General features: G+C 32.8%; 1 protein-coding gene across 1 annotated transcript in view; it reads left to right on the forward strand.

Moving 5' to 3' along the window:
- LOC128192146 (ubiquitin carboxyl-terminal hydrolase 25-like) overlaps positions 1 to 27,351 on the forward strand; it is a 192,244-nt gene that overhangs the window by 7,219 nt on the left and 157,674 nt on the right. The window contains exons 3-5 of the mRNA XM_052864629.1: positions 1,544 to 1,694; positions 4,746 to 4,872; positions 9,682 to 9,847. Of these exons, the coding sequence (XP_052720589.1) occupies positions 1,544 to 1,694; positions 4,746 to 4,872; positions 9,682 to 9,847 (444 nt within the window). The remainder of the gene's footprint in view (positions 1 to 1,543; positions 1,695 to 4,745; positions 4,873 to 9,681; positions 9,848 to 27,351) is intronic.

Here is a 27,351-nt window from a genome sequence, read left to right on the forward strand (position 1 = left end):
CGTAGTTTGATCATCTATCGAAAAAGTGAACCAAACCCAACTTTTTGACCTTTCTTTTTCACTTATTAAATTTGCCCCATATTACGATCTTTGGGGAGAAGGGGAGACCTGTGTTTTTGTTTGGTAAAAAAACCCAATACCCACTAGATTTTGTGCATATTTTGTTTTTAAATTATAGCATTGACCTGTTTATTTGATGTTAGTATTCTCTTGTCTTGAAAAAAAGTGTGTAAAATTTGATAATTAATTTTCACTGAATTTAATTATGTTTTGTTCATTAATAATGAAACTGTAAATATTATAAAAGATTAACCATCAACAGTCTGAAGGTCTATTTTTACCAAAAGTACAATTTTTGGCCGCTGGGGCTAGGGTTTAGATAATGCCTCCCACTTTTGGCCCCTTGAAGACCCCCCCCCCCCCCCCAACTTTTATTAATTATACCCCCCCCGCAAACAAAGTTTGGGGGGGTATATAGGAATCACCTTGTCCATCCGTCCGTCTGTCTGTCTGTGCAATTGTGTCCATATCTTTCTAATGGAGAAAGATTGGAAGTTATTACTTCACACAAAGATTGCTTATGACCTAAGGGTGTGTCATGATCTTGACCCAAGGTCATTGGGGCAAGGTCAAGGTCACTGGCAAAAAAAATGCAAAATTCTTGTCCGGTCCATATCTTCCTTATTGAGAAGCATTAAATGTTCTTACTTCACACAAATATTGCTTATGACCAAAGGGTGTATCATGATCTTGACCCAAGGTCAATTGAAGAAGTTCAAGGTTATTATTTCAAAAATGCTAAATTCTGTCTGTGTCATGTCTTCTGTTAATGGAAATATTAGAAGCTAAAATTTGACAGAAAGCTTGCTTGTCTCAGGCCACATAAAATTATTTTTAGATTCTCATCCCCGTCTCTCTGAAAATGGCCTGCCCCGATGAAATTTTTCTTTTGGTAAAAAAAAATGTGTGGAAAAAAAATTTCAGAAAAAATCGGGCTCAGTATACCAATATTTCAAAATGTTTAAATATTAAATGGCTGCTTGACGTGGATTTCGTTTGATTCGAGTCATGGTTGTTAACGGAAGGATGCAAATGTCCTCATGCATTAACAGTTAACTTAAAATAAAATTGAATTAAAGGATAAAAATTGTTTTGTTTACTCCTATTAGCATTAACAGTTTTAAAAAATAGAGCAGTTGTTATTTATAGAAAATGGACAGTGAAATAAATTCATCCAATATTTTTTATGATAGCAAAAATACACGCGTTATAATTTTTTCTTAGCGGGGGGGATCAATTGTGAGCTTGCTCACAGTACCTCTAGTTGATGTTTGCAAACATCAAGTAATAAAAGGGGGATAGCAATTAGAGCAGTCTCTTTTTAAGGTTAAGATTTAAAAATGAAGCTTAAAATGCTAACATTGGACTCCCTGACTGGTCCATCTAAGAGCTAATATGGTACTCAGGTGACTGTCAAGGCCTGTGGGGCCTCTTGTTTCTCATGTACTACAAACAAATTCATTCTCTTCCTTTTTTTCTACAGTCTAAGATGGTTGCATTTTCTCCGAAAAATGAAATTACTAAATGCTCTGAATCACAACCTCGACAGTCAACAATGAACGATAATGGGAAACCAAACGAGAGTGTTTCTGTTAAACAGGATGTACCATACGGTCCTTTGAACAAGAACCAAGGTAATGAATAGTTGCTAAGTGAAATGTATTACAGTTTTGTTAACTGTTTGCTGAATATATAGCATTTTAAGTTTAAAATCAAATATCAGCATGAAGAATATTGACTGTACATTCCAGGGAGACAAATAAGGTATGCATTTGACCATTTTTAGCTCACCGAGACGAAGTCGGAGGGAGCTTATGTTATACCCCAGGCGTCGGCTACAGTGTCAGCATCCTGACCTGGTTAAAGTTTTTGTTGCAGGTCCTGTATCTAAGTTTTTACAGAAGGCCCGCTTAATATAGTTCGGTTAATATAATAATTTTATTGGAATTGGAAGGGAGAGCATGTTGCTTTGCTGCTGACTGTCGGTTGTTTGGTCCACCAACAGTTTCCGTTTATTTTCTTCGCAGAGGATGAACATATTCAAATGAAATTTGGTATACAGGTTAATCATGATGATATCTAGGTCATTTTCAATATTGGGTACAATCGAGCAATTTTCGACAGAGTTATGGTCCTTGGACGTAGAAAAATTCCAGTTATTTGCAGTCTCCGCTCATTTTCTTCGCAGAGGATGAACTTATTGAGATGGAATTTGGTATACAGGTTAATCTAAATAATATCAAAGTCAAGTTTGATTTTTGGGTATGATCAAGTAATTTTTAGCTTATTGAGATGAAGTCAGGGGTAGCTTATGCTTACCTCGGGCATTGGTGTCATCGTCGGCCTCTGGACCTGGTGAAAGTTTTAAGTTCACCTGAGCTGAAAGCTCAAGTGAGCTATTCAGTTCGTCCGTCCGTCTGTCTGTCCATCTTTAAACTTTTTAGCTCACCGAGACAAAGTCAAGGGGAGCTTATGCTACACCGTCGGCATCTGTGTCAGTGTCGGCGTCTGGACCTGGTTAAAGTTTTTGTTGTAGGTCCTGTATCAAAGGTATTACTTGTCTATCTTCACCAAACTTGCATGGATGATGCATCTGGACCTACTTATTGACTTGAAAGACTTGGATGCTGAATCTTGGTCCTAAATTTCAGATGCTGGAGGAGGTTAAGGTTTTTGGAGCAGGTTTAAGTTTTTGCTGCAGGTGCCCTTTGATAGCAATATCTAAGTACCTGCTGGTCCAATTTTGGCAAAATATTGCATATAGGTTACGCATAACTCCTCCTACAGTTTTCAAGATTGGAAGTTGTTCTTTTGCAGATCAATTGTACATACCGTATTTTTCAAAAATTAGGTCGATACGGCTTATTGGGCGAAGGAGGCCGTTTTTAGCAAAAAAATAAAAAAAAGTATAAAAATGGGTCGACTTCGAAGAATTGGTCGAAAAATTACCGCTGCAGTTTGAATGAATAAATGGTTTAAACCAATAACGTTATCATATAGTAGCCTTTAATCTTATTTCACAGTTTTAAACAAAATAGAAATAAAATGCAATTCTTAAAAACATCGTAAGAAAACTTCTGAAATTGCATCAAAATTTTCAAACCAATTAATTCAGTACGGCCGAGTTAATTTAAGATCGTTTTTTATTACTTCCCTGCCATGTGTACAAACTGGTGTTAACTGGTGGATAGTAACCTTGCCTGGAGGCATGACTATGGTAGCACATGCCACCCTGTGTCTCTGTGTGACTTTTACTGTATACACACGAGTCAACCTCTAATCTTATCGAAGCCTGCGGGCATGAGAAGCACGTGTCGAGAGTTCAACTGTGTATAAACAAAGTAGGCGCTACCCAGACTGATTTCAGAGACACCTGGCTAAGATTTCATCAAGAGTTTTATTTTGAATATACAGAAAAAAACTTGAACATGTATTCTATTATAAAAAGAAATCATTTTTTTTTATTTCTATACCCGGCGATACTTCCCCCCGTAATTAATTACCCTTTGTACGGTTCTCATTTTACTTTTACCATGCGAAATCGATTTCCTGTTTATCATAAGCACACGATCAAAATGCATGACAGCATGTAATAATGATTGAAAGATGATTCAGTCAACAATCTAAGTAAGAAGTGTAAGAAAAAATAAGTTTATTCACATTTAATTTGTTTAAATAATAAATTACAGTATATTGATTAAAATCCATACGATTTTTACACAGAAATTAAAGCAGTATTATAGTAAACACTCATGATTTTATTGGAGGTTTGTATTAATCTTTGCAAAATTTCATATCAAATTTTCCAACCCCCCCAAAAAAACAACATAAATAGGGCGAGGCGATGAATAGGGCGAGGTCCACGTGTCAGGAAAAAAAAGTATTGACCTAATTTCCGAAAAATACGGTATATCAGAGGTGCATATTGCTAGAATTTTGATTTCTGATAATTCATGACAAAAATACCAGCTTTTGAACTTATTCATTTTTTGGCAAAATATTGCATATAGGGTACCCTCATTGTACGGATAACTCCTCTGACAGTTTTCAAGATAGGAAGATGTTGTTTTACAGATCAATTGTACATATATCAGAGCTGTGCATATTGCTAGAATTTTGATTTCTGATAATTTATGAAAAAAATTCCAGCTTGTGAACTTAGTCATTTTTGGCAAAATATTGCATATAGGGTACCCTCGGTGTACGCATAACTCCTCCTACAGTTTTCAATCAAGAAAGTTGTTCTTTTGCAGATCAATTGTACATATATAAGAGGTGTGCATATTGCTAGAATTTTGATTTCTGAGAATTTATGAAAAAAAAAACCAGCTTTTGAACTTAGTTATTTTTTGGCAAAATATTGCATATAGGGTTCTTCATTTCACTGGATACGGTAGGTAGTGTTAATCAATTTAAGGTTGACATGGATTATGGATACAGTTTACAGAAAGAAAAAAAACACGGTCTGCTGTCATATTGGCAGCTTTTCACTTGTGTTCTACTTTCAATACAGAGAGTGGCTATGGCAGTCTAAACTGTACAGTAGCATTTTCACAAAGCTATGGATATTTGTTAAGAACTATAATGTAAGTTGATCAAAAGTTTTTGTTCCTTTAGGATGTTTTTTTTAGATAAAAGGCATCCTACCAGTATTTACTTAATCTTTTTTTTTTATTTCATATCAGGTGTTATTGATTTGACTAGTGATAATAGTGACCAGGATGATATTCAGAAAGCCATAGCTGCAAGCTTACAAGAAACACAGGGAATTTTAGCTGGACAATTATCAAGGGAGGAGCAAGATATCAGCAGGTACTAATAAGTTCAACTAAAGATAGAATATTCATACAGAGGGTTCCACTTAATCTGATAGTGTTTAAACTCATATAATTAGATTATTCTGATGTAACAATGAAACACCAAACCATTTCTTAGATAATCCTTTATATTTTTAACCGGGTTTTCCAACGGAAAAATTCTGTTATTGAATTGGTGAAAATGACGGGCTTGCTAGCGGGCGGCTGCTAAAAGGGTACCCTTATTGTATGGATAAATTCTCCCACAGTTTTCTAGATAAGAAGTTTTTCTTTTGCAGATCAATTGTACATATATCAGAGGTGTGCATATTGCTAGGATTTTGATTTCTGATAATTCATGAAAAAATAGCAGCTTTTGAACTTAGTCATTTTTTGGCAATTATTGCATATAGAGTACTCCATTTCACTGGATACTGTAGTTAATGTTAATCAATTCAGGGTTGACATGGATATAGTTCACATTAAAGAAAACCCAGTTTGCTGTCACATTGAAAGCTTTTCACTTGTTTCCTTATAATCTGATTGGAAAAAAATGTCATTTTCAGTTAATCTGATAGGATTATGACCGTGTAATAATAATTGCCCATGGGTGTGTTCTCCGAACGCCTACTCCTCAATTAAAAATAATAATTGGTCAAGGCAATTATGGGGCCCTCTAAGGGGACACAGGTAGACTTTACCTGTATATACTTTGGGACACAGGTAGACTTTACCTGTATATGCTTTGGTTCACAGGTAGACTTTACCTGTATATGCTTTAATTCACAGGTAGATGCCATTGTCTTATTTTTAATTTACACCTGTATATTTAATTGGTTGACACCCCTTTTGTGTACACAGTAACTCTGTATAAGAAATTAGTTACACTTAGATGCACACAAGTGGCTCCCTTCTTTGTAAGATGAAAGTTACTGACATTGATAGTTGTTCCAGAAAAAAATTACCGTAACTCAATAATCAATACCAAAAATAAAATCCGTATGATTACAAAGTGAAATCGGTTTTTCAGTATTTGGCGTGATTTGTTGTTTCTTCTTACATTAGTATTTTTATTGGTTTCAGAGAAGACGATGTAAAAATACTTACAGTAAAAACCTGTAATTATCTACATTGATAATTTTGAAAGTTATTATCCCCTCGCGCAACTTGTTGCGAAGGGGATATAGCATCGCTACCGTGCGTGTTTGTGTTCGTATGTGTGTATGTATGTGTGTATGTGTGTGTGTGCACTCCATTTCAATTTTCTAGTAAATTGATAAAAAACCTTCCTATAGAATTTCCTCAACCTTTGCACAAATATGCGTCATTGTAAAAGATTAAAACAAATGCAAGGTCATATTAATTGGTCAAATTTTTATGCAAAACTTAGATAAAATTGCACCATTGTAAAGGGGGGGGCATACATTATGACAAAATTCGTTCAAAACTAAAAAATATTTATCATAGATTGCACACTTCTGTAAAATAACAAATAAAAAATGCATGTGCCTTCCAAACCATTAATACTATTACAAATTATTATTTCATAAAATCAATGTCATAATAAATTTTGTATATGAGTTATAAATCGAAATTTCTGAGTAAGAGTTATCAATCTTCCGCTTCACTTTTTTGAAACCAAAGTGAAAGTAAGCAGTTCAAATCAACAACTTGATATTTTTTGGATTTAGATCTAGTACAGGTAAAGAAAATGTAGTTTTTGCAGTAATGGAGGGTTAGTAGAATGTGGTCTTCTCATTAACATATTAACTATATATTGCTAAATAATGCATCCCTACACACAATAACTCATGTCGCGAGGGGATGCTCCGCTTAGCAGTGCCCTTGTTTAAAATTAAATTAGTCACATACGTTAGAAAAAAAATGTCATACGAAAAACCGATTAATTTTTTTCTTATGCCATATCATTTGCGTAAATAAATATGTTTCGTACATAAAACCACAGAAAAAAAATCAATCGATTTAACAAAAAAGATTTTTATTTCTAAAAGTAATTAAACCTTTTATTGTAAAGAACAAAAAATAAAAATGATTTAAATTTTTGACTCAATATTCTGACTGAGTACTGTGTATCTATCATAATCTATTTGAATTAAGTACCATGCATATAGATTCCCATAATAATTAATTGCATGTGTACATTGTAGGCAAATCCCTGTGTGTTAATTACTTCTATACAGAGACTTGTTTTCCATTAACAGTGTTTTAATAATTAAAATAGTTACTTGTAGAAATATTTTTAATTGGGATTCCAAAGAATTAACTTCTCGCATTTCATAAAAATGAACAGCATAATTTATTTTCTTTCTACGTATACATTTAAATTTGATCAAATAATTGTTAAATTTTCTATCATTTAAATTGTGTGCTTCATTAAATACTGATTCCGACTATCTTGAAGTCATTAAATTTCTATTGGCTATTAACAAAAAAAAGAGACTCGCGACCATCCAATGAAAAAAAATACTCAGAGTTTGATTGACAGATTCAGCCAGGTGCAGGTCTTACCCGATGTCCGAGGTTATGTGTGCTGGTTGTACACAGCTGAATAGTCTCAGTAAGAGTTATTGATGTGAATAATAAAAAAATACATGCTTATCAAGACATGGTCGTGTAAGTAAAAATTGATTAAAGTTTGTTCCTATAGAAGTCATATTTTGCTAACTGTGTTTAATATTTTTATGTATGGCAAATTTTAATATTGTACCAGTACTGAAACATTGTATAAAAACGTTATACATGTACTCTGTAACTAGTCTTCTTTTAATACATGTACCTTTCTTTTGTTTGTTAAAAATTAATTCAATTTTGTAGAAAGATAAGTATATCATTTCTTCTAGATTTATATTTTCATGAGAATACATACAAAAGAGTTTTGCCAATCACAAACAGTTTAGAGTAATGTAAAACACGGGTGCCATTTTAAAACAATTAAATTCTCAGAGAGTTCCGAATGAAATCTGATGAAAGTTTCACATGTTTCTCACACTCTTTGCTTGAAACAATTTACATGCTTTGCCCAAAATGCTTCACGATTCACACGAAATGCTAAATGGTTTACACGAAACGCTTCACGATTCACACGATACGCTAAATGGTTTACGTTAGACGGTTTACACGAAACGTTTTTAGCACGAAAGTCGCACACTTTTTTGATGTAGTAGTACGTTTCAGGGTCTGTAGTGTACACAGTTACACTTTGTTGCATTGACTGTTTGTTAGCATTATAACTTCTTTGCATAACGACAAGTCACCATTTAATTAATTAATGGAAAAAAACACAAATTAATTTTTTTCTGTGTGGTATTTCGTTTTCTTATTCATAGCGATTACGGGGGATAACTGAATTAGAATATAAAACCACGTGTTGAGCTAATGGATGCCATACCCCATATTTACAAGTAGCTTTCAAAATATAACTTGATCAAATGAAATTTAGCATAAGGTATTGATAAAATATATATCACGACTAATGATTATAAACATCAGAATTTCAGGGGAAAAATGGATTTTATTTATACAGGATCTACATGTATTATTGTACATTGTCCAGGTTTGTATTATGACTCCATTAAGCTGATTTTATCATACCTATTGTTCCTCAGGTGAGCGATGTGACCCATGGGCCTCTTGTTTCATTTACTCTTTAATATCGTTAAAATCGGGATTCTTTGTGTTTGTAGCTACATAAATAAACCCATGTGTGCATTACAGCAAGGCGCAAATCATGTGTATTAGATAACAGCAGACCGCTCGCTAGTCCAGCCGTGACCCATTTCCTGGTTTATATCTTTTTATATAGAAACATTAGAAGTTCTTATTTCACACAAATTGCTTATGACCTGAAGGTATGTCATGACCTTGACCCAAAGTCATTTGGGCAAGTTGAAAATCACTGTGTATAAAAATGCTTAATTCCTTTCTGTGTTATGTCTCGTATTAATGGAAATGATTTGAAGGTAAAATTTGACACAAAGCTTATTTGTGTCAGGTTACATAAAATTTGTTATGAGATTATAATCCCTGTCCCTCTGAATATGGCCTGCGCTGATGCATTTATCTTTTTTTTTTTAATTGTGTGGAAAAAAAATTTTGAAAAAAATCGGGCTCGTTATACCAAAATCATCTAATGGCTGCTTGACATGTGGATTATCGTTTGATTCCAGTCATGTTTGTTATCATAAAGATGCAAATGCTTCATGCATTATTAAAGTTGAAATAAAAAGGAATTTAAAGAATAGAAATTGGTTTGTGTACTCATTTTAGCATTAACAGTTTTAAAAAATAGAGCCGTTGTTATTGATAAAACATGGATGGGTAAATAGATAGCATCAATCATATTCTGTTTAAGAAAAATATTTGAGTTATGATTTTTTCTTAGCAGGGGGGAATCATTTGTGAGCTTGCTCACAGTTATTCTAGTTAGTTTTAAGCATATATAAATGGTTCCTTGCATTTATCACATTCATTTTACTAAGGTCTAAAATTGGAATTTTCACTTCGACATTCTAAACGTAAACAAAAACATAAGCTTGTTAACATAATGAAGAATTGTGAGCTCTGAGTTCTCTCTAATAGCTTGATAACTGACACTCAAATTTTTGTTGACTATTAGAAATGCCTTACTGAAGATTTGTAAACAATAAAAACGGAAAAATAATTTTTGACCTAATTATCATATTCATGCTTTTTATAGACCTATTAAATTAGTTTTTTTTAAATTGGTTGTCCTAGCTTTTGAAAAATTTTACTAAGAAGATTGAATAAAATAACTAGATTACAATATATCATTTTTTATCCACAGAGTATTAGAACAAAGTCTGGCTGAAAGCAAAGCAGGATCAAAGAGGAAGCGAGGTGATGTATGTTTTGTTGATCCACTGAATCCACATGAAAGAAAGAGACAAGAAGGCTGTCCTGTAGGACTAAAAAATGTTGGAAATACATGCTGGTTTAGTGCTGTTATTCAGGTATGCATTTTTTAACTCATCTGAGCAGCTGGAATGCAAATTACACATTTGCCATGTAAGAAAAGTCTAGCATTACATCAATGAAATCTTCAGGTTTTGTAATGGATATACAGTTGAATAACTCGAACTTTGGGGGACCATGATTAAACTTTGAGAGATCTAGAGTTTGAGAGATCAAAACTTTTTAAAAAATATGGAGATTTTTGTTCTGGTCATTTTGGTTTTAAAATTATAGTAGTTTATATTTATAACATGGAAGGATAGTCTAATATGATTTTAATGGAGTTTGTGAATTTTTTTTTTAAGGGTCCTTTTCACATGATGGTAGTCAATTATACTTTTACTCGCATAACATATATATTGACAGTCATACTCCTGCAGTATCCAGAAACGTGCTCTTAAAAAATGGGTTAAACCTTTGTTCTTATGTGTAGTATTCACCCCCCACTTTTGATCAAAGTTAAACTGAAAAAAGTGCGTACACTCACACCTGCTGTTATGGCCACATTGAAACTGCAGCCTCTCCCCATGAGCAACCTTTTAGTGGGAACCTGTCTAACACTGCCAGCGGCCAGTTTTTAGCTCACCTGAGCTGAAAGCTCAAGTGAGCTATTCTGATCACATTTTGTCCGTCGTCCGTCTGTCCGTCTGTCTGTCCGTCTGTCTGTCCGTCTGTAAACTTTTTACATTTTGAACTTCTTCTCTAAAACCGCTTATCCAATTTCAACCAAATTTGGCACAAAGCATCCTTATGTGAGGGCGAATATAAATTGCAAAAATAAAAGTCCGATCTGTATTCAAAGCGGAGAAAACCTTGAAACTGTAGAAAAAGGGGGGTGCATTTTTAAAAATCTTCTTCTCAAGAACTACTGATTCCAATTCAACGTAGTTTAGCATAAATTATCCTTATGGGAAGGAAAATATAAATTGCAAAAATTAAGTGCTAATTCTGTGTCAAATTTGAGTTATTACGAAAATAATAATAAAGGAAATGGGTGTTTCAATCAGTTTAATAGCTTCGGGTTCGGCATCCGGTAATCCGGCATCCGGTAAAATGGGTAGGCAAGACTTGGTCTGGGCAAAACAAAGATTGGCAGATATTAATCTGCCAATCTCATTAAAATATCAGGATATTTGATGGACTAGTATATTTGTATTCGCTGTTTAAAGCTGCAAAATAATGCGTATTTGGAATTGACGATTGTCGATCTGCCTTGGCTTTTATTTTGCCACGGCCCGGGTTTGCATACCCATTTTACCTAGACTCGTATTCCATACATCTAAAACGAGGTTCTTTGTTTAAAGCAGCCATGACATTATAAGAAAAAGGGTCGATCTGACTATGATGAATTTGCTTGTTGTGCAACAGTTCGCGTATGAAGGGAAATTTTTGAAACATGCAAAATATATCGTTGCCGATTTTGTGAAGTAAATTGAGGCTAAATATTTCAATGTGTTGACAGTTTTCACACATGACGTTGGTGTTAGCTTGTTCCGATTTTCGTTTCGTTTTCATTATTCCTGCTTGTAACCTGGGAACAATCGTCTGTATTATTTCGTGATTTTTACGTATCAAATCAAACAGAGACTTTGGTAAATCAAACAGTTAACTGTTTACCTGCGCAAATTAAGCAAAATCTGATGTATCAAAAAATAATGAAATACAATTCATTCTACCGGTAATTCGATCGGCATTATCTTTTGCGTAATGGTAGATTAATGCAATAGGTTTTGTTGCGATGCTCGGCATTTTCTCGAGTTTATTCAATTTAAATAAAGTTTGACATTGCTGACGGAAATATGTAGGTATATACATGTATCTATATGATTCATTTCGAAAAAATAAATTGTGTTCTTTATTTGTTATAGTGAATGTTTCTTGTGTTTAATTGTTTTCAATTTCTATTTACTAACCATATTTGAGTGTTAAGCTTCAAATTATAAGCAAGATACAGAGATTTGCTCACAATTCTATGTTTGTACACAGATCTTAAAAACTAAAGATTAAAAAAGTAAAAAATTTGTCAATATTTATTGAGAAAATTTTCAAAGTCTGTTCGTTCAGAAACCAACTTTAACATCTTATTGTATTGTAAACTTAACATTTTTTCGTCATTATTACTCCCACTGTACATGTGATCCTTCACTGTGTTTGTGTACATTTGTATAAACTGATTTTGAACCTCAAATACCAGTGAACTGGTATTGAGTGAATAAAAGAATATAAAATCTTAGGCCATTCTTTTTTTCCATTTTAAATGCTGAATAGGAAATACCAAGTTAAAAATCATAAGCTGAATGTAATAAACTCATGTGAACAAAATATGAATCAAACCTAGGCGAACTGTGAGCTCTGTATCTTGCTTATAATTCTACAATTGACGCTGAAATTTTGGTTGAACATTAGAAAATCTCTATGAATTAGAGTATGTTAAATACTTGTACAAACAAAATAAAAGAATGATACTGTGAAATCATTAGATTTCGTGGTGGCTCATTTTTCGTGGAATTCTTGGGTACCTCTCATCCACGAAATAACATCCTTCACGAATTGATGAATTAGGGTAATAAAGTCATATTCCCTTTTGTAGATATATATGAAAACACGAAATTACGTCCCCACGAATCTGTAAAATTTAAGTCATCCACGAAAATTGGCCCCCACGAAATTTAATGATTCCACAGTATTCTGTATATATCTACTCTCCCTCTCTTTATACAATAAATAATGTGAAATCTACATCAATTTTGATAGTTTTTCAGACACGAGTAAATAAAAACGACATCTTTAAAACAGTTTCCATATTTCTGACACATTTCTGTTGCGGGGATAAAGTAATTATCGCTATTCCTAAGAATATCACAGCGGAAAATTATCCTGGTTTGTACGCGAAGTAAATAACAGTCATTTAATTATAATGGAGAAGACAAATAAAATTTTTGAATGTTTTTAATTTGAGAAATTGAGCACATTGAGGTACAATTTTCTTCTTCACATCTATACATGTAGGGTTTTTAAAATAAAAAAACAATAACTATTATTTTTTTTAAAACAATAACTAGTAAGTACTGAGTAGTTGATGAAAAAAATGTACCTATATGCACTCATATATTTTGATCGCTTTACAAAAAGGGGGGGGGGGCAGAACGAAAATATAGGGATTTGGAAGTTAACAACTTAACAGTATACCTCTACCAAATGTTTAGTTTTATATCTTGCGTAGAATTTTCTTATTCTGGTAAAAAATAGTATTTCATGAAGGTACAATGTCAAAGATTACATGTATACAAAAAAAAGTGTAAAATTCGAATACTTTACAATATTTATTTTTTGTTTTTCTACCGAGGGACCATATGGCACAATATCTTTTGAACGCCCATTGTTGCTCAGGTGAGCGATGTGGCCCCATGGGCCTCTTGTTTTTAGATGCCATGCTTCCACCATACCTGTTTTCAATGGCCATTTTGTCTGTTTTGTCACATGACTTCTGACTGTAACACTTGACTTTGTATTGAAAAGAAGCCAAACTTAAACAGCTGATAATGGAATTTTGTTTTCCACTGAAATGTTTTTGATAGTACTATAATATTTAAAGTTAAGATTTTATTTGTTAGTCAACATAATTTTGCATATTTTCTGTTGGTTTCATCTTGCTTTTTCGTTAAGATTATCGTATGGCACACACTACAAAAATATTGAAAAATGCTCAAAAATGATAAAAGACACCATATCTCAAAATTTTGATCATTGACCTCATATAAATTTTATGCCAGGAGAGAAAGGTCATTATACTTAGTTTAATACTATAAATGTTTAAGCATTATCATCATTCAGTTTTTTGTATATTGAATCAAAAATTGGTAGTAATTTGAAAACTGATAGAGGAAATTCGGACTAGAATACCCTAAAAAATTGTGAATGAAAACTTAATTCTTTGTATCATTTAATGTCACTACCATTCATAAACTGTATTTCATTTGTCAAAGAATTAAGCAATTTGTATTATTTTCACAATTAAGAAAATCTCAATCATAGAATACATTTTTTAATGATTTTTCTTAAATTTTCAAAAAATATTCAATGGCCATTAACTCATAAAGTAGGTCATTGACCTACTTATTTGAAAGTGAAGAATAACACTACTATGTAAGGTCTACAACACACAGTAGTTGGTTTTTCATTATCATCAGTGGAATTTTTGTTCATTCTGGAGTAAACATCATCCTTTATTCTATACAAAGTTATCAAATGGTAAGTCTTGTGCTTAACATGTTATATCAGCCCTATTATTTCTGATGAATTCTGAGTAAAAATCAAGCATTGTGAATAGATTGATATGAAGTGGAACTTAGGAAAAGGTCTTTGCTTCACTCTATTTATTTTCAATAAAAAATTTCAACACAATAACTAGTTTCCTGACTAGAAATGAAAATTACATTTGATAATTTTAGATGAACATTAGATTTTAAAAACTATATTAATTTATAGAATAATTTCACCACATATAACTGAATGAACATTTTAAAGCCATACGAAGGATTATTAGAAAAAATATTGTTAATTTCCGTTTTTAGAATCACTAAGACGAAGTCAGGGGGAGCTTATGCTAAACCCCCGGTGTCGGCATCTGGACCTAGTTTTAGTTTTTAGCTCACCTGTAAACTTTTCACATTTTGAACTTCTTTTCTAAAACCAAAATTCCAATTTCAACCAAATTTGGCACAAATCATCCCTATTGAAAGGTGATTATAAATTGCAGAAATAAAAGACCGATCTTATTGAAAGCGGAGAAAACCTCGAAACTGTAGAAAAAGGGGGGTGCATTTTAAAAAATCTTCTTCTCGAGAACTACTGAGTCAAATTCAACGTAATTTTGCATAAATAATCTAAAGGGAAGGAAAATATAAATTGCAAAAATTATCGGCAGATTCTATTTCAAATCTGAGTTATTACGAAAATAATAAGAAAGAAAAGGCGTGTTTCAAGCAATTTATAGCATCCGTGAGTCTTGGTTAAATGGGTAGGCATGACCGGGCCAGGGCAAAACAAAAGATTGACAGTTATTAATCTGCCAATCTCATTAAAATTTTCAGGACATGTTACAGACCAGTATATTTGTATTCGCTGTAAATATTGCTGCAAAACAATGCGTATTTTGAAATTGACGATTGTCGATCTGCCCCGGCTGTTATTTTGCCACGGCCCGGGTTTCTTACCCATTTTACCAAGACTCGTATTCCATAATTCTAAAACGATGTTCTTTGTTTAAAGCAGCCATGACACTCTATGATAAACAGGTCGATCTGACAATGATGAATTGTTTGTTGTGCAACAGTTCGTGTACGAAGGGAATCTTTGAAACATGCAAAATACATTGGTGCCGATTTTGTGAAGTATATTGAGGCTAAATATTTCAATGCGTGGTCAGTTTTCACATATGACAGTGGTGTTAGCTTGTTGTGATTTTCGTTTCGTTTTCATTTATGCTTTGCGTTAACCTGGGAACTGTCGCTTGTATTTCCTGATTTTTACGTATCAAATCAAACAGAGACTTCGGTAACATCTGATGTATTAAAAGAAAGAACTAAAATGCAATTCATTCAGGCTATCGGTAATTCGGTATCATCTTTTGCGTAATGGTAGAATAATGCAATATGTTTTGTTGAGATGCTCGGCATTTTCTTGAGTTTATTCAGTTAAATAAAGTTTAATACCGCTGACAGAAATATGTAGGTATATACATGTATATGATTCATTTTGAAAAATAAATTGTGTTCTTTATTTGTTAAAGTGCATGTTTCTTGTGTTTAATTGTTTACAATTTCTATTTACTTACCATATTTGAGTGTTAAGCTTCGAATTATAAGCAAGATACAGAGATTTGCTCACAATTCTATGTTTGTACACAGATCATTCATTATACCCCCGCTCCGAAGGAGAGGGGGTATACTGTTTTACCCATGTGTGTCTGTCTGTCCGTCCGTCCGTCTGTCTGTCCGTCTGTCTGTCCGTCTGTCTGTCCGTCCGTAACAAAAATTTCTGTCGCATTTATCTCAGCAACTATTTATCGCAGATGCTTGAAATTTTAACACAGTGTTTGTTAAGGCATGCCATATCGTGGGATATATTTTTGTACCAATCGGACGTCAACTTCCTGTTAAATGACGACTTTGCTTATTTTTTAACCAAAATTTTCAAACAAATTTTCGTCAAAGATTTCTCAGCAACTGTTTATCGCAGATGCTTGAAATTTTTACACAGTATTTGTATAGGCATGCCATATCGTGGGATATATTTTTATACCAATCAGACGTCAACTTCCTGTTAAATGACGACTTTGTTTATTTTTAGCAATACTTTTCAAACAAATTTCCGTCAAAGAATTCTCAGCAACTGTTTACCGCAGATGCTTGAAATTTTTACACAGTATTTGTATAGGCATGCTATATCATGGGATGTATTTTTGTACCAATCGGACGTCAACTTCCTGTTAAATGATGACTTTGTTTATTTTTAGCCAAAATTTTCAAACAAATTTTCATCAAAGATTTCTCAGCAGCTATTTTTGGAGATGCTTGAAATTTGTACACAGTGTTTGTTTAGGCATGCCATATTGTGGGATATATTTTTGTATCAATCAGATGTCAACTTCCTGTTAAATAATGACTTTGTTTATTTTTAGCCAAAATATTCAAACAAATTTTCGTCAAAGATTTCTCAGCAGCTATTTATCGGAGATGCTTGAAATTTTGACACAGTGTTTGTTAAGGCATGCCATATCGTGGGAAATATTTTTGTACCAATCGGACGTCAACTTCCTGTTAAATGACGACTGCTTATTTTTTAACCAAAATTTTCAAACAAATTTTCGTCAAAGATTTCTCAGCAACTGTTTATTGCAGATGCTTGAAATTTTTACACAGTATTTGTATAGGCATGCCATATCGTGGGATATATTTTTGTACCAATCAGATGTCAACTTCCTGTTAAATGACGACTTTGTTTATTTTTAGCAAAACTTTTCAAACAAATTTCCGTCAAAGAATTCTCAGCAACTGTTTACCGCAGATGCTTGAAATTTTTACACAGTATTTGTATAGGCATGCCATATCGTGGGATATATTTTTGTACCAATCGGACGTCAACTTCCTGTTAAATAATGACTTTGTTTATTTTTAGCCAAAATTTTCAAACAAATTTTCATCAAAGATTTCTCAGCAGCTATTTTTGGAGATGCTTGAAATTTGTACACAGTGTTTGTTTAGGCATGCCATATTGTGGGATATATTTTTGTATCAATCAGATGTCAACTTCCTGTTAAATAATGACTTTGTTTATTTTTAGCCAAAATATTCAAACAAATTTTCGTCAAAGATTTCTCAGCAGCTATTTATCGGAGATGCTTGAAATTTTGACACAGTGTTTGTGAAGGCATGCCATATTGTGGGATATATTTTTTTACCAATCGGACGTCATCTTCCTGTTAAATGAGTACTTTGTTTATTTTAGCCAAAATTTTCAAACAAATTTTCCTCAAAGATTTCTCAGCAGCTATTTATCGCAGATGCTTGAAATTTTAACACACTATTTGTTTAGGCATGCCATATTGTGGGATATATTTCTGTACCAATTGGATGCCAGCTTTCTGTTAAATGTCGACTTTGCTTATTTTGCATATTCACATCAGAGCGGGGGTATCACTAGTGAGCATTGGCTCACAGATATCTTGTTTTTTTCTATTTTAAATGTCGAATAGGAAATACCAAGTTAAAAATCTTAAGCTGATCTCAATGTAATAAACTCATCTTGCTTATTATTCTACGACTGACGCTGAAATTTTGGTCGATCATTAGAAATTCTATATGAATTAGAGTATGTTAAATACTTGTACACAAAAAAATTAAAGAATGATATGCTGTATATGACTACTCTCTGGGGCCCCCTCTTTATACAATTGTAACCAATCAGTAAGGAATTCCAAAAGACAGCCGATTTGTTTAACAGATTTATTGAACGTTTTAAAGCATTGACCTATAAACAAAGAAAAATACATTAGACAAAATACAATTTAACATGTACATTCAATATGTTTTAGTTTCGATAATTTGTTCATAAAAATGCAACCGTTACTTCAGTATTCATTTTTATGGTAAAACGTGTTTTGTAGCAATTTAATATTAGAACTTACAAACAAGTTTCAGAAATTACAATGGCAAGATTAACTGCAAAAATACGATAAAGTATAAACCTTGCAATTAAAATAATATGCCCTAATCACTATCATGGTAGTAAAGAAATATATATAATAAATATAATATTAACCTACCACAAGATTCAGCTGATATACACTGGATTGACGTCGTTAAAAATGAAATACTGCCCAATTTGACTTAGTTTGAACGATTACTTATACTAATAGAGAATCAAATTTATTGGATAATAATATGAACCAATGAAATTAAAGAACCATACGCGCTCAATAAAACTTTAGATGAATAATATTTAAGAATATACTGCACAAAACGAAAATAGAAAATCCAAAAATGAATAAATACATATGAAATAGATAATAATAAATCTGTTCTACCACACAATGAATAATGTGAAATGTGAGTAAATAAAAACGACATCGTTAAAACAGTTTCCATAGTTCTGACACATTTCTGTTGCGGGGATAAAAGAATTATCGCTATTCCTAAGAAAATATTACAGAGGAAAAATATACTGGTTTGTAGCCATTTGTTATTTTTGAATAAAAATGAAAATAATGGGTGGGTCATAGTAAATTAGAGTGATGTGCTGTCAATACGGTAAAATTGATTTTTATAGCTCTTTAACATGTCACGTGACAACATTTTTCATTCTAGTGTATTCATCAATCAAGAGTGAGTAAAGTTATAAAAGTCACGAGTTTATGCGAGGTAAACAACAGTCATTTAATTATAATGGAGAAGACAAATTAAATTGTTGAATATTTTTAATTTGAGAAATTGAGCGCATTGAGGTGCAATTTTCTTCTTCAAGTGTATTCATCAATCAAGAGTGAGTAAAGTTATAAAAGTCACGAGTTTACGCGAGGTAAACAACTGTCATTTAATTATAATGGAGAAGACAAATTAAATTGTTGAATATTTTTAATTTGAGAAATTGAGCGCATTGAGGTGCAATTTTCTTCTTCACATATATACATGTAGGATTTTTTTGATAAAATACAATAACTATTATATTTAGAAAAAAAAATACAATAACTAGTAAGTAGTTGAGGAGGAAAATGTACCTACAGTACAGCTCACGAGTATCCTGACACCCACCGTGTAAAAAACACGGTGGAAAACGGTCTGTGTCGCACCATGTACACGGTGTGACACCGTGTATGTGTATTGGAAAATTCAAGAAAAAGCACCGTGTCGCACCGTGGCCGCCTGTGTAACTCCGTGGCCACTGTGTTACTCCGTGGATATCGTTACCTGAGACGTTGATAGAAATAGCGTATGTTTAGAAATAAAGAAATTATGGCTAAACAAGGGTTGAAACATATATATCCTTTTCATATTTAAAAAAAAAAAAGAATGTCGACCTTAGTTGCACTGACCCAGAAAATTGTCGGGACTGTCAACGTGAAGTTAATTTTTTGTGATCTGAATACTCGACGTAAATGGGTACCTTTTAATTCATTTGTTCTTAAATAAATTGAAATAAATTCACCAAAAATATTTAATATTTAATTAATATATAATCAAAATTCAAATCAATTTGATTCATCTTGTTTTTTTTCTAAACACACGTGATGTTGTAACTGACGATCCTATTAAAATGTCGGGAGCTTAAACGTCTTATTTCTGTTATCTGTAAACACTTTCTGATTTATTAATTAATTTACAGCCTTACTTTAAACCAATTAAAAATGAGAAATGAAAACATTTCAGATCATGTTTTTCTAAAAACATGTGCTGTTGGTGTGCTGTAGTAAACCCCATATTACCGGTGACTCGAATAATTTGGACTTCAGCTATTTATGTAGCAATAAATAGACAAAAAATCACTTTTATATTATAGATTATAGATAAATTCTTGTACAAACTCTTGTTAAATTATATTTAAGCATTGTACATGTATTAAAAATATACCCGCATTTCATAAAATAATTTTCAACTTTATTTCCGTATAGCTCGTAATGGCCTCGTGATTTCACATGAAAAAATCACTCGTGCGATGTACGGAAGCTGATCAGATACACAACATTGTCTTTCATCTTGGGTTCTATACACAACAGGTGTTATTGTCTGTCTTGTTAGGTGTCATTGGAATTTACAACTAACTGTGTGTATATTTGGACGTCTGAACAGGTGTACTCGAGATGCCGTTATTCACACTTTTCCGCGAACACCTGTTTGGTAACTCATCACAACCCGTCGTGTGTATGGTCTGAATATATCTTACTTCTACTTTGTTAGTTCAATGGTTTTTCCTAATCTCTAACAAACAAAAAAATTGTCTGTAGATATGTACACAAACAACTACACGTAAGAGTATCGGCGCGTGGATCCGGGGAACAGTTCAGCAACTCTATAAAATTAATCCGGGAATTTCACAAAGTATTAACTTGCGATAAGAAATTATTTACAGTAATGGGTACACATACATGTATGTACCAAAAAAACCTGATTGATTAAAAAGATGAATGAGATAATACCGGTAACTTTTTGCAAGCATGTAGAATAAACACAACTTTATTGATGTGAAAAAGCGTCGAAATTGTAACGAAAAATATTATTACATCGTGAACTTTACAAACGTTTAGTCGTTGTGTTGAAATCGTTATTAAAACCATGGATCTAAAATAAATGAATTAAATTCATACAAATATAACTCTTAGACTTATAATTCTAAAATGATTGCACAAAAGTACACACTTTCACAGAGAGAGAGAGAGAGAGAGAGAGAGAGAGAGAGAGAGAGAGATTTTACAACGTAATATTCCAACCCTCATGCATGCAGTATAAGAATGAAGAAACTTAACATTTCAAACACTGAATACTTCATTGTTAAACATTTTCTATTTTGAGGACTTAAAAAAACAACAGAACGACATTTTTTCCACATCATGGAAGGAGCACGTGGTCTATCTCGCGGGCTGATTTGATTGACAGGGATAGCACGTGGACCCTGACTGCATATATTCTATCGCAATTTTAGGGAAAAGGGTTCAATATAATGGAAACTATAAATCTAACTTATTACACTGAATTACAAGTAAAATGTACTTAAATTAAACTCATACTGGTTCTCTCTCTCTCTCTCTCTCTCTCTCTCTCTCTCATATGACGATCATTAAACAATCAAACAGTAAATATTGCAATAGTGAGTAGTTTCTTGAAACACAAATAATTTCTAAACTCAAGTTGCTATAAAGACGAAATAAAAAATTATCAAGTACCGATCCACGGTTTCTTAGCGCTATGAATATGTACCGTGCAGTACTACATGGACAAGTACATCACACATATGTATAAAAGAAAGAACATTTGAAAATTAGATATAAAGCTGTATAATTATATTATTTAGAGAAACTACATTTGTTTTCAACAAACCGTTAGATTTGTTATCGTTAAATAGAGTATAAGTGAGAAAAGATCACAGTTATGGTTCTATGCACTATTGAAACTGCCAAACTACAGTAACTACGATTACTACTACGTTTAAAAACGGACTGAAACAAAAACTTATGGAACCGTTTATTTGAATTTTAAAAAGGAAAAGAAAGTGTTAGTGTTTTAATTGATCAAACCCTTATGTGGGCGATATTGATTTTTAATATTAACAAAAATCAACCGTGTCAATCGCATACGTCTGAAAATTGCGTGCATAAAAATTTTATTTATTTCTATTTCTTTGTCTTTTTCTTTGATTCTCTTGCGTACATCAATAAATATTTTATTCTTTATAAGTTTTATTCCTAAATCCTCCTTTTTTCACAGGTAAATACCACGTGTTACACCGTGTTATTGTCCGTGTTGCATCGCGGTGCACTGTGTCGCGCCGTGTTTTTTCTCGTTCTGTGGCCGTAACAGAGAACAATAGATCAAAGGTACCGACACTTCCACGCTCAGCGTGGACTTTCAAACACGGTGGTCGGTGTTTTTGTCGGGATACTCGTGAGCTGTACTGTATATGCTCTCATATATTTTGATCGCTTTATTAAGTGGGGAGGGGGGCAGAACGAAAATACAAGGAATTAGAAGTTATATAACAGTGTACCCCTACCAAATATTTAGTTCTATATCTTGCGTAGAATTTTTTTATTCTGTGTAAAAACAGTATTTCATGAAGGTACAATGTCAAAGATTACGTGTATGCAAAAATAAGTGTAAAATTCGAGTACTTTACAATATTTGTTTTTTTCTTATTCTACCGAGGGCCATATGGCACAATATCTTTTGAACGCCCATTGTTGGTCAGGTGAGCGATGTGGCCCCATGGGCCTCTTGTTGTTGCAGGTCCTGTATCTGAGTTATTACTTGTCTTATCTTCACCAAACTTGCATGGATGATGCATCTGGTCCTACTTATGAACTTGAAAGACTTGGATGCTGAATCTGAGCCATAGGTGTCAGATGCTGGATGAGGATAAGTTTTTGAGCTCATCTCAGCAAGTGAGCTATTCTGATCACATTTTGTCCGTCTGTTTGTCCGTCTGTCCATCTGCAAACTTTTTACATTTTGAACTTCTTCTCTAAAATTGCTTGGCCAATTTCAATCAAATTTGGCCCAAAGCATCCTAATGGGAAGGCAAATATAAATTGCAGAAATATAAGCCCGATCTTTAATCAAAGCAGAGAAAACCTCGAAACTGTAGAGAAAGGGGGTTGCATTTTTAAAAATCTTCTCAAGAACTACTGAGTCAAATTCAACGTAATTTAGCATAAATAATCTTTATGGAAAGGAAAATATAAATTGCAAAAATTATGGGCTAATTCTGTTTCAAATCTGAGTTTTTATGAAAATAATAATAAAGGAAAGACGTTTATCAATCAGTTTATAGCGTCGGTATTCCATACGAGTCTTGGTGACATGGGTAGGCAAACCTGGGCCAGGACAAAATAAAAGGTCTTAAATAAAATAGATTAGCTACACCTGGTCCTAACTTCATCAAACTTGCATTGATGGTTCGTCTTATGATACAGATGCACCTGACTGGCTTGAATGCTGAACTTGAGCAATAGGTTTCGGATGCTGGAGGAGGTTAATGTTTTTGGAGCTGGTTTAAGTTTTTGACACAGGTGCCCTCTGATGATTATATCTTAGTTATTACTTGTCCTAACTTCACCAGACTTCCATGGATGGTGCATCTTATGATACTGATGCACCTGACAGGCTTGAATGCTGAGTCTGAGCCATAGGTTTCGGATGCTTGATAAGGTTAAGTTTTTTGGAACAGGTCACATGTTTAATAGATAATAGTACTACGGTATTTCAAACTTGCATAGTTGATTAAACTGTAATATGAGTGAATTGCAGAGGTAGCTTCAGATGCAGTGCCTGATCTCCATTACCAAGGATGCTCAAAATATATCTTAGTTATTACAGGTCTTAACTTCACCAAACTTGAATGGATGGTGTGTCTTATGATACAGATGCATCAGACAGGCATGGATGCTGAATCTGAGCCATAGGTTGCGGATGCTGGAGGAAGTTAAGGTGTTAATTGCTAGTGCCCTCTGATGATGATATCTTAGTTATTACACACTGCATGAAATATCTGGTTTCAGCGTTGCGGAAACCCTTTGGAAACTCTGCGGAAACTTAAGGTTACTTTAAGTTTCCGACAGGTTTCAGCACGGAAACTTCAAGTTTCATTAAGTTTCCGCAGTGCTGAAACTTAGGCTGTCCATGAATCCAAATGGTTTCCGCAACGGAAACTTACTGAAACTTGAAGTTTCTGCATAGTTTCAATCTCCATAAACGTTTGGGATACATATTGTTTACAAATGGTTTCCGCGACGGAAACTTACTGAAACTTGAAGTTTCTGCATAGTTTCAACCTCCATATACAATTGGGATACATATTGTTTACAAAGGGTTTCCGCAACTGAAACTTACTGAAACTTTTTATATTTTTGCTTTCACAAAAGCTGAGCAAGGTTTCTACTTTATGTAAAAACAAAACAATTTCAAACAATTCCAAATTTATTTTTTTCAAAAATCTGAAATTTTTTCCAATAATAAATAAAATACAGTCAAGATACATTAATAGAGAAACATCCATATGGCAATTCCCTTATTAGGGACTTTTATTTAAAAAATGATAAAATTGCACAAGAAAAAAAAACTCCCATAGAAATCTTTACATTTGTATTTTTTGTCATCTCGATTAAATGCCTATCAAATCTCCCTTTAAAAATGCAACAAAGATCTTACTTTTTTAAAAATATGAATGCAATTTACAAAATAACTGCATGTACATGAATAAACAAAGAAAACTTCACTGTTACATGAACTTGATACACTTGTCTAAATTTGTTTTGAACTACAATGAATATGTACACCATAAAATATTTTTGAAAAGTCTAAAGTATCCATCTTTAGTAAAAAAAAAAAAATACACTACAAGATAGTAGTTGACAATAGAGGTATGACCCAGATTTGATTTGAATATGTATGTCAATAAATTCCAAAATGAGGTCAAAGTGACACACTTACAAGTTGGGATAAACCTTTTCTTTGTTAGTAATATAATCTAATGTTTTACAATAGAACAGGATTTGATATCATTTATTTGATAATCCATTAAGTCCAAAGTGAACTTCTCATTTCCACCCATGATGTACCAACTGATAAGATTTTAATATCATAAGCCTGTCAGTATTTAATAGATGACCCAGCGAGAGATATGAAAAGCTTGTTGGCCAATAAAAAGCTAACAATGGAGCAGTCTGTCAAATCATGTGCAAAAATATGATTTAATTAATTATGCTAATTGCAACACACTTCTTTCCTGATGAATATTCTTCTTTACACACGGTTTACCTTCCTACATTTCACTACTTTACCTACATTAATATTTTTAAATCCAAGACATGAAGTAAAATATACATTGTTCATATATGTCAAGTATTACTACATGTACATGTACTTGCTTTTTGTAGCATGAATGTATAAAATACAAAGTATCACACAGATCATTCACCTTACAATTCTCATCAATACATGTACCAGCATTTTACTTATGATATAAAAACTAATTCCAATATTAGTAACATAACACAGATTAAACTAAAACCCACATGGAAACAACATTACATGCAAGTAATTTTGTTATATAAAAATTGTAATACATGGGGTATATGTTGTCTTTATATATTTTCATATAAACATAATTGAATATTGTTTGGAGTATTTTATCATTTCTATGACCCATGCATTCATCTCCTAATGCAGCGTTTTTACATTTAAGATTGGTTTCTTAATTTTTCCTATATTGCTGCAAATAAAAACTAAGTTATCTATAAATGTTTAAACAAAGAAAATGGAAAAAAAAGTATTTAACACTTATCAACTTGGAGGTGTGAGGATATGTTACATGGAGTCTAATATTTTATGCAATATTTGCAAATATAACAAATTATTTAAGAAAATGAAAGTTAATATCTGCAAGGTCTAATCAATCATTTAATAGATCAAAACCATGTGATTTTCTAAGATTCTAGCTTACAGACAGACATTGTAATATACTGGTATTTGATCATATAAAAAAAGTACTCTTATAGTTTATAGGTTTTCTGAAATGAGAATACTTTACAGTTAAAAAGTCTTGTTCTGCAGAGGTTTAGTTGGGTCGTAAAGATGTGTCCATTCGAATCAATAATGAGTGTCCTTGGCTGTTGTTGATGTAACCTGAGTCGTAGTCTATGGAAATAGGCCTTTTTGGGGGGATTTTCGAGCATTGTCCAGACCGGTGAAGCACTCATATGATCACATCATGGTTACAGCAGACTTAGTAGTTCTGGACAGTGGTAGCATTAAAATTCTTCTTCTTGCGATGAACTTGTTCCTTTCACTAGGCTGTACTTTATGTCTGTTCTATTTATCTTAAACAAGAATAATAAAGTTTCATTTAGATTTTTAAACAATAAACATTCAGCGTAACATGTAATAAAAGCATTCTGAATAAAATTCTGAATGCAGTTGCCAGTTGCTGTTTAAACTATGTCATATCATGACTACAGTAGTATCTGGTCTGAAATGTTTCATTTTATATTTGAAGCAATGTTATTTTCATTCAATTATTGTTTGTTGAACAATGGGAAAACTTGTCAACAATAAGTAATAAGTGTGTTTCACCCCCCTCCCCCCCCCCCCCCCCCATCAACCTCCTTTTCAAGAACTTAGACCTGGATTTCCCAAAAATTACTACAGTAAATCATAAACATCCAACACATGTGTAAGATAATGGTGAAAATAATCAATTTCAAAGCAATACCTTGCGTTCACATCGTCCAGCTGGTCAAAACATTCACCCGAATCACCGAACAGAGGATGCAACTAATCACCGGAAACATTGGCTTTGTATGCTGTCAATGCTGAAAAAGAAAAACGTGAAAGATTTCATTTTCCGGATTAAATTAATTTTTTTTTTAATATTTACGTTACATTTAGAGTTTGTAAATTGTATAATGCGAAAGATTCATTGTTCGTCTTGTTTACCAACCAAGCATTCATATATTAGGGACGTTTATATAACTATATATGTGTATACCCTGGATAATCTTGATTATCATGCATATAAAGTTGGTTGATGGTTAACTTGGTCAAAACGTATATTTTAAAGAGATACGGTAGTAAAAATTAAATTGCCGAATCAAGTTTGAAAAAATGACGCCATCTTGATTTGATGGCGCGAGATCTCGTTTACAAATGAGAGATAAATTAGAACCTTGAAAATGTTATTGGGAGTATCTATATTGTGAATTAAGTTACCTTGACATGAGTTCTTCGTTCCTGCATTATCTCCTTGTTGTAGAGGCTATAAATGCTTCTCAATTCTCCATTTTACAACAGCACCTTCTTGTCCATTTTAACCTTCGCTCGGAATCATAAAGTGCGCCAATACTGACCAATCAGAACCCGCTAAATCTTGGAAAAGTGCATCTTGGGATAGTTTAAAATAAATAATGTTTAATCAAAATTATCATTTTTTACCGAATAGTATACTTTTTACATGTATATTTATTTTAAATAAGAACTGTCGGAGTCAGTATTTTCTGATTAAATACGACAAAGTATTGGCGTGTGTTTGTTACAATTGTATTTGTAACACGTGATTAACAAAAAAAATGGCCGACCGTTTGTTTACAATTAAACAAATTCTAATGAGACATATGTATCAGATTTTGTTTTTATCTATATTTTATTTACATGTACTGATGATTTTGCCAAACTAAATATGAAAGAGCCATATATAGTTTACTGACAAGTTAGTCTTGACTTGTCTAATTTTCACCGCG

The sequence above is a fragment of the Crassostrea angulata genome, chromosome 7 (genome assembly GCF_025612915.1).
Source record: "Crassostrea angulata isolate pt1a10 chromosome 7, ASM2561291v2, whole genome shotgun sequence".
In the NCBI taxonomy this organism is placed as follows: Eukaryota; Metazoa; Mollusca; class Bivalvia; order Ostreida; family Ostreidae; genus Magallana; species Magallana angulata.